The following is a 14,135-nucleotide window of genomic DNA, read 5'->3' on the forward strand; positions in this document are numbered from 1 at the left end:
ATGTGCCACCCGCACAAGAACCAGTCCAGGGGCACTGGCACTGTCTTGCAATCCCAAGCACTTCAAGCCTCTGGTCCTCATGTCACAGAACAGTGGTAAACTATTCTGCTTCTCTCCTAGCCTGCCTTCTGGCTGTCTGATACAGTTCCAGTCCTTCAAAGACTGTTTCTTTTCTCTGATGTCCCTGTCAATGGTTCGTTTGCATATTCTAACATCATGTCACCTTAGGTGGAGAAGGGAATTTGCAACAGCCACAAATTTGGGCAGTGTCCCTCAGAAGATTGTCCCATAGGAATCTCCTGTTGTCCTCCTCTTTTTCATGAAATGCTCTGAATAACATCTCTGACCATTCAGAGTGGCCTTAAGCTTCCAGACCGTTCTTTTCCATACTGGTTGTCTTCTTGGCAGCTTTTTAGCCCTGATTCTGAAGTCACTAATGACTAACCTATGTTGAGGGGTGCATTCTTCACCAGGGAGTTTTGGCATTTATAAACAGCCATCCTTCCCGTTTTCTAGCAATACGAACAGCCATGCTACACAGCAGTGAAACATGAGTCATGAAGGTTTGAAAGAAATGAATGTAGTTTACTCCACTCGATGTGCAATGCCAGTGTGCAGAGAAAAATTGGACATAAGAGGCATCAAATATAGTGTGCAAGAGAGGTATTTGTGCTGGTACGGTCATGTGATGTGTATGGATGAGGACAGCTGCTTGAAGAAGTGCCAATTTCTAACTGTGGAGGGAACCCGAGGAAGAGGTAGACCCAGGAAGTCGTGGGACGTGGTGCTGAAGCATGATCTTTGGATGTGGGGTCTCACGGAAGCGGTGTCCTTTGGTGATTTGCTGTGCTTGAGAAGACTTGTCGAGCCAAGTGAAATTGTAGCTGTGGCCGGTGCAAGTGATACGTAACAGCACCTGTGTCGGGGACATGAAGAAGGCACTCACTACACTCTCAGAGTGGTTGGCATTAGGAAGAGCATCCAGCTATAGAAACCAAGTCAAATTCAGACTGGAACTTGGTGTAGCTCTCCAACTTGCCAGCATGGAAAGTGGACGATAAATGATGATGATGATGATAATATATATAGATGTATATACATAGGCGCGGGAGTGGTTGTGTGGTAAGTAGCTTGCTTACCAATCACATGGTCCCGAGTTCAGTCCCACTGCGTGGCACCTTGGGCAAGTGTCTTCTATTATAGCTTTGGGTCGACCAAAGCCTTGTGAGTGGATTTGGTAGACGGGAACTGCAAGAAGCCTGTCGTGTATATATGTGTGTGTGTGTGTGTCTGTTTGTCCCCACAACATCACTTGACAACCGATGCTGGTGTTTTTATGTCCCCGCAACTTAGCGGTTCGGAAAAAGAAACCAATAGAATAAGTACTAGGCTTACAAAGAATAAGTTCTGGGGTCGATTTTCTCGACTGAAGGCGGTGCTCCAGCATGGCCACAGTCAAATGACTGAAACAAGTAAAAGAGTATATATATATATATATATCTTTGTGTCTGTGTTTGTCCTCCCACCACTGCTTCACAACCAGTGTTTGTGCACTTCCTTCCCCGTAACTTAGCAGTTTGGCAAAACCGGCCAATAAAATAAGTACCAGGCTCAAAATTCATTTGACTAAAACTTCTTGAATGCAGTGCTCCAGCATGGCCGCAGTCTAATGACAGAAACAAATAAAAGATAAAAGACAGACATACCTTGCTAGGTAAGGAAACGGCTTCTTTCACAGGTTTACTTTTGGGCTTAAATGCAGCAACCACAGCTTTCTTGTTGATTTTTACTTTATTTGCTCCATGTTTAACAACTTGGGACCAGAGGGGTTTGGCCCCTTTCCGGGCAGATTTTCTCGCTGATTGCCTTCCATGGATATTTTGTAGAATTATAGCTTTTTTTTTATCTGATTTTGGAGTTCTGATTTTAATAGTGATGTCTGGTAATAAAGAACTTCTCTCAGACGTCGATGTTGAAGCAGCTGTCAGCATATCAATTTTAGCAGACTTGGGGGTTGCTTTGGGAGAGGCCTTGGCGGTTGCTTTGGGAGACACCTTGGCGGACTTGGGAATTGCTTTGGGAGACACCTTGGCGGACTTGGGGGTTGCTTTGGGAGACGCCTTGGGGGACTTGGGGGTTGCTTTGGGAGACACCTTGGCGGACTTGGGGGTTGCTTTGGGAGACGCCTTGGCGGACTTGGGGGTTGCTTTGGGAGATGCCTTGGTGGACTTGGGGGTTGCTTTGGGAGATGCCTTGGTGGACTTGGGGGTTGCTTTGGGAGACGCCTCGGCAGACTTGGGCGTTGTTATGGGAGATGCCTCGGCAGACTTGGGCGTTGTTATGGGAGACACCGCGGTGGACTCTGGTGTTGTTTTGGGAGACACCTCAGTGGACTCGGGCGTTGTTTTGGGAGATGCCGTGGCAGACATGGGCGTTGTTTTGGGAGATGCCTCAGTGGACTCAGGTGTTGTTTTGGGAGACACCTCAGTGGACTCGGGCGTTGTTTTGGGAGATGCCTTGGCAGACATGGGCGTTGTTTTGGGAGATGCCATGGCAGATTCAAGCATTGCTTTGGGAGACACCTTGGCAGACTCAGGCGTTGCTTTGGGAGACACCTTGGCGGACTCAGGTGTTGCTTTGGGAGACACCTTGGCGGACTCAGGTGTTGCTTTGGGAGACACCTTGGCGGACTCGGGCGTTACTTTGGGAGACGCCTTGGCGGACTCGGGCGTTGCTTTGGGAGACGCCTTGGCGGACTCAGGCATTGCTTTGGGAGACACCTTGGTGGACTCGTGTGTTACTTCGGGAAACGCCTTGGTGGACTCGAGCGTTGCTTTGGGAGACACCTTGGCGAACTCAGGTGTTGTTTTGGCGGACTTGGGTGTTGATTTGGGAGATGCCTTGGTGGACTTGGGTGTTGCCCTGAAAGACACATTGGCAGACTTGGGTGTAATTGTAAGAGACACCTTGATAGACTTAGGAGTGGATCTAGGTGGGGTTTTAGATGTTGTTTTAGTTGATATTTGGGCAGACATGGGCGTCGCTTTGGGTGACACCTTTGCAGACTTAGGCGTGGCCTTGGGTGAAACCTTGGCAGACATGGGTGTGGCCTTGGGTGACAGCTCAGTAGATTTGCGGGTGGCTTTGGGTGACACTGCAGGTTTAGGTGTTTCCTTGGGTGAGGTGACAGAGCTGGGTGTGGTCTTGGGCGACAACTTGGCAGATTTAGGTGTGGCCTTCAGAGACAACTTGGCAGATTTGGGTGTGGCCTTCGGAGACAACTTGGCAGATTTGGGTGTGCCCTTGGGAGACAACTGGGCAGATTTGGGTGTGGTCTTGGGTGACAACTTGGTAGATTTGGGTGTGGCCTTGGGAGACAACTTGGCAGATTTGGGTGAGGTCTTGGGTGACAACTTGGCAGATTTGGGTGTGGTATTGGGTGACAACTTGGCAGATTTGGGTGTGGCTTTGGGTGACAACTTGGCAGATTTGGGTGAGGTCTTGGGTGACAACTTGGCAGATTTTGGTGTGGTCTTGGGCGACAGCTTGGCAGATTTGGGTGAGGTCTTGGGTGACAACTTGGCAGATTTGGGTGTGGTCTTAGGCGACAGCTTGGCAGATTTTGGTGTGGTCTTGGGCGACAACTTGACAGATTTTGGTGTGGTCTTGGGTGACAATTTTGAAGATTTGGGAGTGGTCTTGGATGACACCTTGTTTATGTTGGGGCAATCATCTTCTTCCGCTAGAGTAGAATGGAGTAAAGATTGCCTTTTCAATGATGGCCGAGTAGCTGAAATAATCTTGCTGTTAGGTGTTCCTCCTTTCCTTACAGGTGTAGATGGTGGTAAACCCCGATCAAATTGCTCTGGACTCAGCTGAGGTCCAAAAGAAACTCTTTTCCTTTTTGCACTTGGTGTATTATATGACGGTGGAGATTTTCTCTTCCTGTTTGGATTAGTTTTAGAAGTATCTGAAATAAAAACAAACTTTCTAAATTTAAAATCAAATTTTTATAAAAATGTGTTTTGAATTTCCACACTTCTTTAATCTGTAAACTAAATCCTAAAACCACAGGGTACAAAATTATTACCCATAAAAAAAAAATCAATACAAAAACAACAAATACCGTAAGGCCAAGGGTGTGAGGTAGATGGTGGCAAAGTACCAGGGCATACCCTTTAGTTAAGGGTATCAGAATATAAATGGAATGGTAGAGTATTGTCATGGATGCATGAATAGAGAGTAGGGACTTCATATGAAAGCAAATAGTGTGATGAATCAGCAGGTGGAGGGGGCGAAATAACAAATAAACATTTAGGTATTATCATCATCATCATCTTTATCATAAAAGATACACTTTTATGTTTTAATCATCCGACTGTGGCCAAGCTGGGGCACCAGCTTGAAGACTGTTTTAGTTGAACAAGTTGACCCAAATATGTAATTTTTTCCTTTTTAAAAGCCTAATACTTATTCCATCAGTCACTTTTGCTGAATCAATACATGCCAGCATCTATAAAATATAATTATTATGCATTAGTTGTCTTCTTTATGAAACCACTAAAATGTTTTATAAAACATTAAGGCACTTTTACTGGAAAAAAAACTTAAATGTGCAGAAGCTGACTGCATTAACCCTTAATACCAAACCATCTGAAAGCTGTCGTTGGTTCTATGATACATCTTCCCTATTTTATCTCATCGAAGTCATCCCATAGGACACCCTTTTCATGGGGGTTTCGGTTGCGCATACTATAGGAGTCACAGGGCACTGCTCCATGTGGTCCCGCAGTTTCCGTCTAACTAGGAATATTAGGGTCTCATCCATTGTCTTGTATTCAAGATTTTCTGCATGACATCCTGCTAGTTCAAAGCCAGGAATCTAATCTGTTAGGTCCCCTGCCGATAACTAAATCCACGACCTGCTGCCGACGATTCGATTTAAAGTTTTGTCTGTCTCCTACCCTTTGACCTGTCTGGCCTGGTAACACCTGCCTGAAGATTTCTCTCCCTCCAGCATGGCTCTCTGGGTCAATGGAGCACACAAGACCTTCACTGTGACAAGCTACTTATGATCTGACCATACGACAGGTTGTACTGGGTTACATGTTACCAGTAGCACTGAAGAGTGACCCTATTTTAAAGTTATCTTTAAGTAAGGCCAACCATCAAAATGTCATGCTCATTTATGCTTCAAGCACCCACTTAACAATACTCTTTATTCTTTTACTTGTTTCAATCATTTGACTGCAGCCATGCTGGAGCACCACCTTTAGTCAAGCAAATTGACCCCAGGACTTATTCTTTTGAAGCCTAGTACTTATTCTATTGGTCTCTTCTGCCAAACTGCTAAATTATTGGGATGTAAACACACCAGCATTGGTTGTCAAGCGATGCTGGAAGGGGGGGGGGACAGACAGACACACAAACATATATATATATCATCATCATCGTTTAACGTCCGCTTTCCATGCTAGCATGGGTTGGACGATTTGACTGAGGACTGGTGAAACCGGATGGCAACACCAGGCTCCAGTCTGATTTGGCAGAGTTTCTACAGCTGGATGCCCTTCCTAACGCCAACCACTCAGAGAGTGTAGTGGGTGCTTTTACGTGTCACCCGCACGAAAACGGCCACGCTCGAAATGGTGTCTTTTATGTGCCACCCACACAAGCCAGTCCAGGGGCACTGGCAACGATCTCGCTCGAAAATCCTACAGGAGCCAGTCAGGCGGTACTGGCAACGGCCACGCTCAAAATGGTGCATCTCATGTGCCACCCGCACAAGAACCAGTCCAGGGGCACTGGCAACGATCTTACTTGGCTTGCCGGGTCTTCTCACGCACAGCACATTTCCAAAGGTCTCGGTCAGTAGTCATCGCCTCGGTGAGGCCCAATGTACGAAGGTCTTGCCTCACCACCTCAGCCCAGGTCTTCCTGGGCCTACCTCTTCCACGGGTTCCCTCAACTGTTAGGGTGTGGCACTTTTTCACGCAGCTATCCTCCTCCATTCTCACCACATGTCCATACCAGCGCAATCGTCTCTCTTGCACGTCACAACTGATGCTTCTAATGTTCAGCTTTTCTCTCAAGATACTTACACTCTGACGGGTATTCACATTGCCATTACACATCCAACGGAGCATACTGGCTTCATTCCTTGTGAGCTTACGTATGTCCTCAGCAGTTACAGCCCATGTTTCACTGCCATGTAGCATGGTTGTTCGTACGCATATAATAATATTAGGGACATAATCCAAAATTACAGGTAAAAAACTCAATTAAAATCAATTTATAAAAAATTAAAATTAAATTGAGCCTTATAGATAAAGTATATATAAAATATATAGTTTTAGGGAAAATAACCAATTTTCAAGAACTCATCGATGAAAATTGGTTATTTTCCCTAAAACTATATATTTTATATATATATATATATATATATATATATATATATATATACGACAGGCTTCTTTCAGTTTCCATCTACCAAATCCACTTGCCCCAGTGGGACTGAACTCAGAACCATGTGGTTGGTAAGCAAGCTACTTACCACAGAGCCACTCCTGCGCCTAAAAGTTATTTTAATAAATTCTTCTTTATTTTCAAAATCAATTGAAACAAAGGCATTATCTTCCACCATTAATATGAAAATTGGTCAAATAATTCTGATTCACAGAAACATCAAAATATGAAAGTCCAAAATGATTGGCAATAATAATGGTTTTTAACATAGGAACATATTAGACATGTATCTCAACAGCAATCCTTTGATTGTACTTTAGCTTCTCTAAACATGGAACAAGACATTTCTCTTGAGAGCTACTTGGCAACATCAATAGAGACAGTGACAAGAAAAATCACCCAGTACACTTTGTGGAGTAGATTGGCATTAGGAAGGGCATCCAGCTGTAGAAACCATACCTAAGCAGACTTAGGAGCTCAAACTATCTAACCTATGCTGATATGCAATACAAATGTTAATTGAGGACGAGGATAATGAAGAAGCAAAACGCTATCAATGTTGATAGGAGGGTGGTAAGATGATACCACCGACTACAGTCCTCAAACTGCTATTGGACCAACCCCAGAAGGATGAAAAGCTAAGTTAACCTTAGCCCTTTCATTACCAACCCGGTTGAAACCAGCACTGGCTCTGTAATACAAATGTCTTGTTTCCATAAGTTTTGAATTAAAATCTTCCACCAAACCTTAGTCACAATTTATGTTCCTAACACTAGCTTAATGATAACTAAATTCCTTGTTATATTTAAAGTAATTGAAAAAAACACAGAGCATCAAAAAATAAATACAGTAACGAAAGGGTTAACAGAATTTCAGACTTTGAACTAGGAACATGAGCCAGAATGAATATTGCAAGACATTTTGTTCCACAGTCTAATGATTCTACCAATCCATTGTCCTAAAATTGGTAATAATAAAAATTCTTTCTATTATAAGCATAAGGCCTGAAATTTGGGGGGAGGGGCTTGGGTGATCACATTGATCCCTCTGCTCAACTGGTCCTTATTTTATTGACCCCAAAAGGATGAAAGGCAAAAATCAACCTCAGTGGAATTTGAACTCAGAACATCAAAAGATGAATGAAGTAAAACTGAGCATTCTGTCCAGCATGCTAACGAGTCTGCAAGCTCACTGCCTTAATAATCCTTTCTACTGGAAGCACGAGGCCTCAAATTTGGGGGAAGGGATTAAGTCGATTACATCGGCCCCCAGTGCATAACTGGTACTTATATAATCAATCTCAAAAGGCAAAGTCGACCTAGGTGGAATATGAACTCAGAACGTTGTGGTAGACAAAATACCGCTAAGCATTTTGCCCGGCGTGCTAACGATTCTGCCAGCTCACCACCTTAACTACCTTAATAATAATAATAATGAAATAATGAAGTATAGAAAGATCACATTACCTGAGTTGCCAACTGATACCATCTTCAAAGAAAGAACATTTCCAACTGACTTTCTAGCGCTTGGACTTTTAGTTGCAGGCGAAGATTTCGTACTGGATGGACTTGATCTGGCAGACTGACCGCCTGCTGCTGTGGTATTAACAGGTGATTTTGGTGAGGGACTCTTACTCTTATCCCCGGAACCAGGTGTTTCACTCGTCACCTGCGAACTTGATTCCGTTAAATTCAGGCTTTTCCTTTTAGAAACCTTACTTTCAGTTTCTTTAACTGGAGACTTTGAAGGTGTCCGGTGAATTTTGGACATCTTAGTGCCTTCACTGGCATCATCCGTATCACATGAAGTTGCAGATTTCCTTTTTAAGTCTTTAACAGAATGGATTTCTTCACTTTTATTTTTGCCACTTAATTCCAAGTCACCATTTTTAACCAAACTTTTGGGACTGTTTGCCCGACTTTTGCTTTTCCCAGATGCTTCTTCAGGGCTCTTAGGAGAGACAGAACTCACACTGCTTTGCCTTGAACTTTTAGAAACTGGTGTTGAAGAACGGCTCTTCCTTGTCGAAGCTGGTGTTGTTGCAGGAGAAGCTGAGACAGATTTTGCTTTAGGTGTTTTAACAGGATCATTAGAAGCTTCCATTTTCTTTGGAGAAGGGTAATCTAGAACATTATCTTTCTTAGACAGCCGAGGAGATTCAAATCTTTCTAGAGATTGGTGTTTTCTCTTTTGTTTCTCTGCGGAACTGGTTCGGTCAAGTTTAGCTGATTTTGGAGTCGTTGAACGACTTCTCCATTTGTGAATTGGAATCCCATTCAAAGGTGAAGAATCTTTCGCTTTACCAGCTGAAACCACTTTTTGACTTGTTCCTGCAGAACTTAATTCACTCAGTGGTGTTCTTCTGGGAGAAGCTGCCTTGTTTCGAGGCTCAGGGGAAGATGTCACTTCCCTTTGGCTATTTCTTCTATTTGACTTTGTATTGGTTCCACCACTCGGAGATTTAGCTAAAACGAGAGTGACACAAAGTAAAAATCATGAAGTCTATAAAGTTTTTTCTTTATAAAGGTAAAAACTAAAACAAGTCCAGTTTATGCAATTGGGGCAAAACTAATTCAATAATACAGTGATTCTGAACCGGGGTCCCTATCACTTATGGAATGATGGGGTTAGTCCACATCACCCCATAAGAAGCATACAGCTGGTTTCCCTGGCATATATATTCTTCCCTGGATGGGACACCAATGCATCGTAAGATTACTCATTTTTAGCAGCTGGGTGGGCTGGAGCAGTGAGAAATGAAGTGGAGCCACATGGCTTTGGCTTAGTGGTTAGGGTGTTGGACTCATGATTGTAAGATTGTGGTTTCGATTCCAGAACTGGACAATGCATTGTGTTCTTCAACAAAACACTTTATTTTCATATAAGATTTAGTTGTTAAAAATTATGTGCAATAAATTGGTTATACTTCTACAATGCACAAAATAGTTTGGCAATATTTTTGCCTACCAGCCACATGGTTCTGGTTTCAGTCCCACTGCGTGACCGTGGGCAAGTGTCTTCTACTATAGCCTCGGGCCGACCAAAACCTTGTGAGTGGATTTGGTAGACGGAAACTGAAAGAAGCCTGTGTTGTGTGTGTGTGTGTGTATGTATATGTGTGCTTGTGTCTGTTTGTGTTTGTCACTCCGCCATCGCTTGACAACTGATGTCGGTTTGTTTACGTCCCCGTAACTTAAGAATAAGTTCTGGGGTCGATTTGTTTGAGTAACGGTGGTGCTCCAGCATGGCCGCAGTCAAATGACTGAAACACGTAAAAGAATAAAAGAGTTCCTAACAATATTATAGAAATAGGATTTTTTTAAAAATATGCAATGGTTGTAAGGGTCCAGTGGGGTAAAACAGTAATCAAAGGAGAACCACTGGTTTAGAATGAAAATATAGCAGCCAAATTTCCCTCAAACCACACCCTTTCAACTTAAAAAAAAAAAAAAAAAAAAAGACATTAGATAAGCTGGAAAAGTGAATGCTGTGAACAACAACAACCATTTTTTTTTTTGTTGCTGTAACCTCACAAACTAGATATGCTGTCATGTTGATGCTAAATATAAAGAATATTTCCAGATTAATAAAACTCTGAGTAGCAGCAAAACTCTTCTCCAATACGTTGGCTCACAGTATAAGCTGCAACAAACATGCAACAAAAATTTTGTAGACAAAATTGGAGATGATTGGTGAGATACTGTGTCAGCATGAAAAGACATGACAACATAACAACACTGTTAATGGTTTGGGCACCGTGACTAAACTTCCAAACAGTCATCATCAACTTAAACCCATTCATGCTGAAATTTTTCTAGTGAATGAAATTGCCTGAAAATTCACAGAAACTATTATTTTGACCTAAATAACAACTGGAAAAAAAATTTCATTGAAATCCATTTGATTCAGATTGCATACGCGTTAAGAACATGTTTCATTCTTTGATACAGATCATACACAAATCACAATTTGTATGAAGTATTTGTTTTATACCCCTATAAATTGAATATCAGTTTAAACGGACGATCGGCATGAATGGGTTATTCTCTCAAGCGATCACAATGAAATCCTCTAAATAGTGATGTGTATATAAATAAACTTGTTACCAGTTCAAATATGCTTGAGGCTTATTCGAATCCATGAGGAAGCCATTCAGTGTATTTTGTCATGGAGAAAATTTCTCACTGAAGACAAATAGGTGCAAATACACCAAGTCAGTTCACAGTGTCCCCCAACTAGACTGTGTGGGATGCATGCATTTCAGAAACAAAGACTAGAAAGGTAGACACTGCAAAGTGACATGAGAGAGAGAGGTCCCTCTCATGATATTATCATTGTCTTTCAATGACTGGCTGTGCTACTCAGTGGCTCACCATGAACAAAACATGGAGTGAGGTAGAATACTTGGGTTGGGTATGGGTAGTTTAAATGCTGAAGTGTTATACAAGAAGGGGGCCAGTGCCATGAACAAAATCCCAAAACTGCTCTAATGGTGCAATTCATAAAATGATGAAACTACTGAAATAGTTGGGATATTTACCAAAAATAAATATTTGTGAAAAAAAAACAAAAGAAATTGTTTTTCCTTTAACATTTTAAGAGAAAGCAAGGCATAAAACTTACATTGTGAGCGATTTAAAGATTGTGACAGATCATCTTGAGGTTTGAAAGATGGTGGTTTAACCTGAAATGATAGAGAAAAAACAGGTAAAACGTTTTCAGAAGGGGTCATAAGGGGTGGCTGTGTGCTAAGAAGTTTGCTTCCCGAACACATGGTTCTGGATTCAGTCCCATTTGTATGGCACCTTGGTCAAATGATTTTTACTATAGCCTTGGGCCAACAAAAGCCTTGTGAGCAGATTTGGCAGACGGAAACTGAAAGAAGCCTGTTGTGTGTATATATAAGTGTGTGTGTGTTTGTCCCCACCACCACTTGATAACCCATGTTGATATGTTTACATCCCTGTAACTTAGCAGTTTGACAAAAGAGATCAAGAGAATAAGTACCTGGCTTAAAAAAAAGCCTAGTAAGTGAATTTGATAGTTAGAAACCAAAAGAAGCACAAGATTATATGTGTGGGCATGTGTGTGTGCACACATGTTTGCAGCCTTGTTTTGACATCACTTGATGGTTGTAGATAAGCATCGTCGTTCAAGTGAGATCGTTTGTCTCCAGTCTATCATGAAAAAAGTCTAGTTATGGGAAAACATAATCTTGCATGAAAACGGGTAAGAGTCGACAACAGGAAGAACGTCTGGTTGTAGAAATTCCATCTGACCCATGCACACATGGAGAAGTGGACATTAAATGATGACAATGATGACATAAGGTCCCCTCTCCTACATATATCAACCAAGATCCTCATTACCATATTTGCAAGGCAGCAATCTGAAAGAATCGTTAGAACATTGAACAGAGTGCTTTGCAGTATTCTTTGACTCGGTGCTTTGAGTTCAGTTCTAGCTGAGGTCAGCTTAGCTTTCCACCCTCTCAGAGTAGTAAATTAGAGGAAATAACAGAGGGTTGAGGAAGATACCTTACAGCATCTGTTCCATCTCTTTGCATTATGAGTTCAAATCCAGCTGTGGCCTACTTGGGCAATAGTCACAACCTGTCGTCCAGTTTGACACAACCACCTTGGCATCTCAGTTGCCTTTAGTAGAGTCCATTCTGTTGCAAGCATTCATATCAGATTCCCTCTCCTCCACATTAATTAATGTGGCCCTCATCATCATCGTTTAACATCCGTTTTCCATGCTGGCAAGGGCTGGACAGTTTGACAGGAGCTGATGAACCAGAGGGTTGCACCAGGCTCCAGTCATCTGTTTTGGCATGGTTTCTACAACTGGATGCCCTTTCTAATGCCAACCACTTTACAGAGTGTACTGGGTGCTTTTCATGTGGCACCAACACTCTAGTAAAACAAAACAACAGAATAGTCATGAATGGAATGTTTCAATCAAAAGCCTGCTCACTTGATCAGGACTGACCCGGGGTTAAACAGTAACTCTTTGAATTCTTACTCTTTGCTCTCACAGACATTTAACCATTTCCAAACTATTACAGTTTGTGCAGCAGCAGATGCTCAGCAAATTCATTACCACCATTTGGGTTGGATGGTTTGACAGGATCCAATCAGCCAAAACATTGTACCAAACCCCAATGTCTGTTTTGGCACGGTTTCTACATACTGGACACCTTTACAGAATGTGTTGAGTGCTTTTTTTTGTGACACAATTGCTATTGAGCTGACCAAGTACCTGGCAGGTCAAAGAAAAAGACCCCCTCAACTGATTGGAGTTGTAGTAGAGAGAATGGAGATGCTTTTTAGGCCAGGCATTGAGAGGCTAAAGTATGAGAGAGAGAGAGAGAGAGAGAGAGAGAGAGAGGTAGGCAGAAGTGTCATGCTATAGGGGAGGTACATGACTACCCCACATCATATAAGGGTGGGTAGGAGTAGTTGAAAAGTAAACAATGACAATGGTGATGAGGCGTCAGGCCCTCAAGATACCAGAAGGTGAGTATAAGAGAGAAAGCGGACAAAGAATCAGGAAGGGTGGCTGGATAAGTCGATAGGGGTGGGAGAGGAGAGTGATAGGTTGTTAGAGATGGGGGGTACAGGTGACTGTAGTGAATCTTTTACAAGGATGGAGATGTTGTCAATGGTAAATACCAGTGGCAGGGGGGGGGGATAAAAGAAATAAGAATGGCTCAGGAAGGAGGAGATTAATCAATTTCTAAAAGCAATATAAACAAGCCAAATGAAAAATATACCTTTGGAGAAAGGATCTTAATCTCTTTCTGTGGGGTCTTTTTGCTTACTTTTGACTTTTGATCTTCCAAAAATTCAAACCGGAAAGAACGCTCGTCAATGGTAAATACATCTTGGTCATTCAAAGTATGCACATCAATATTTTTACCATTAACTTTGGTTCTAGTTTCATTGGAAAGATTTTTGAGCATCACCTAGAATGGAATCGAAAGAATTAAAACAAACATAACTTCACTGTAACTAAAGTAAAAAAAAAACTCTAGTTTGAATTTTTCTGTTGTAAAATTCAAACTAGAGTTTTACTTAAAAAAAATGAAACTAATTTAAAACATTGGTTTAAAAACTGACATTTAATTGTTGTAAAAGCATGAAAATGACAGAAAAAGAGTGAACAATAACCCCCCCCCCCCAAAAAAAAACAAGGTTGACTTTGTAGAACTTCAAGAGTTTCAGATAAACGCAATGAAAGAACAAATATTGAGTGCACAGAATATTGCCTCCATGTAGAACTTGGTGAGCACCATGTTAGGAAGACACTAACAGTCCTTTCTCTGCCATCTCCGTTTAACAGCTGTGTCTCATGCTGGCATGGATTGCATCGTTCAACAGGAAATGACAAGCCAGACGACTGTGTTGAATCCCAGTTTCAGAGTCTTGGTATGGTTTCTACAACTGGATACCCTCCCCTGATGTCAGACTGTACAGAGTGTAGTGGTGGTGGAGGGGCTTCTTCTTGTGACACTGGATCTAGTTAGGTCACCAAGTAACTTGCAAAGCAAGACCCATCAACAGAGCAAGACTGCAGTACTGAGGAAGATGGTTTTGCGTATGCACTTGAGAGACTAAAATATGATAGGAGGACCGAAACAGGGGTCTCGCTGTAGAAGAGGTAGATGG

The 14,135-nt window shown here is 42.2% G+C and overlaps 1 protein-coding gene across 4 annotated transcripts in view; it reads right to left on the reverse strand.

The window, feature by feature from the left end:
* LOC128247089 (uncharacterized) overlaps positions 1 to 14,135 on the reverse strand; it is a 43,764-nt gene that overhangs the window by 13,163 nt on the left and 16,466 nt on the right. For all 4 annotated transcript variants that reach the window (XM_089348215.1, XM_089348214.1, XM_089348213.1 and 1 more), the window contains 4 exons: positions 13,241 to 13,432; positions 11,089 to 11,149; positions 7,932 to 8,930; positions 1,707 to 3,970 (listed from right to left, as the gene is read on the reverse strand). In XM_089348215.1, coding sequence (XP_089204341.1) covers positions 1,707 to 3,970; positions 7,932 to 8,930; positions 11,089 to 11,149; positions 13,241 to 13,429 — 3,513 coding nt within the window. In that variant the 5' untranslated portion in view covers positions 13,430 to 13,432. The remainder of the gene's footprint in view (positions 1 to 1,706; positions 3,971 to 7,931; positions 8,931 to 11,088; positions 11,150 to 13,240; positions 13,433 to 14,135) is intronic.

Source organism: Octopus bimaculoides, chromosome 2 (genome assembly GCF_046866305.1).
Source record: "Octopus bimaculoides isolate indiv1 chromosome 2, ASM4686630v1, whole genome shotgun sequence".
Lineage (NCBI taxonomy): Eukaryota > Metazoa > Mollusca > Cephalopoda > Octopoda > Octopodidae > Octopus > Octopus bimaculoides.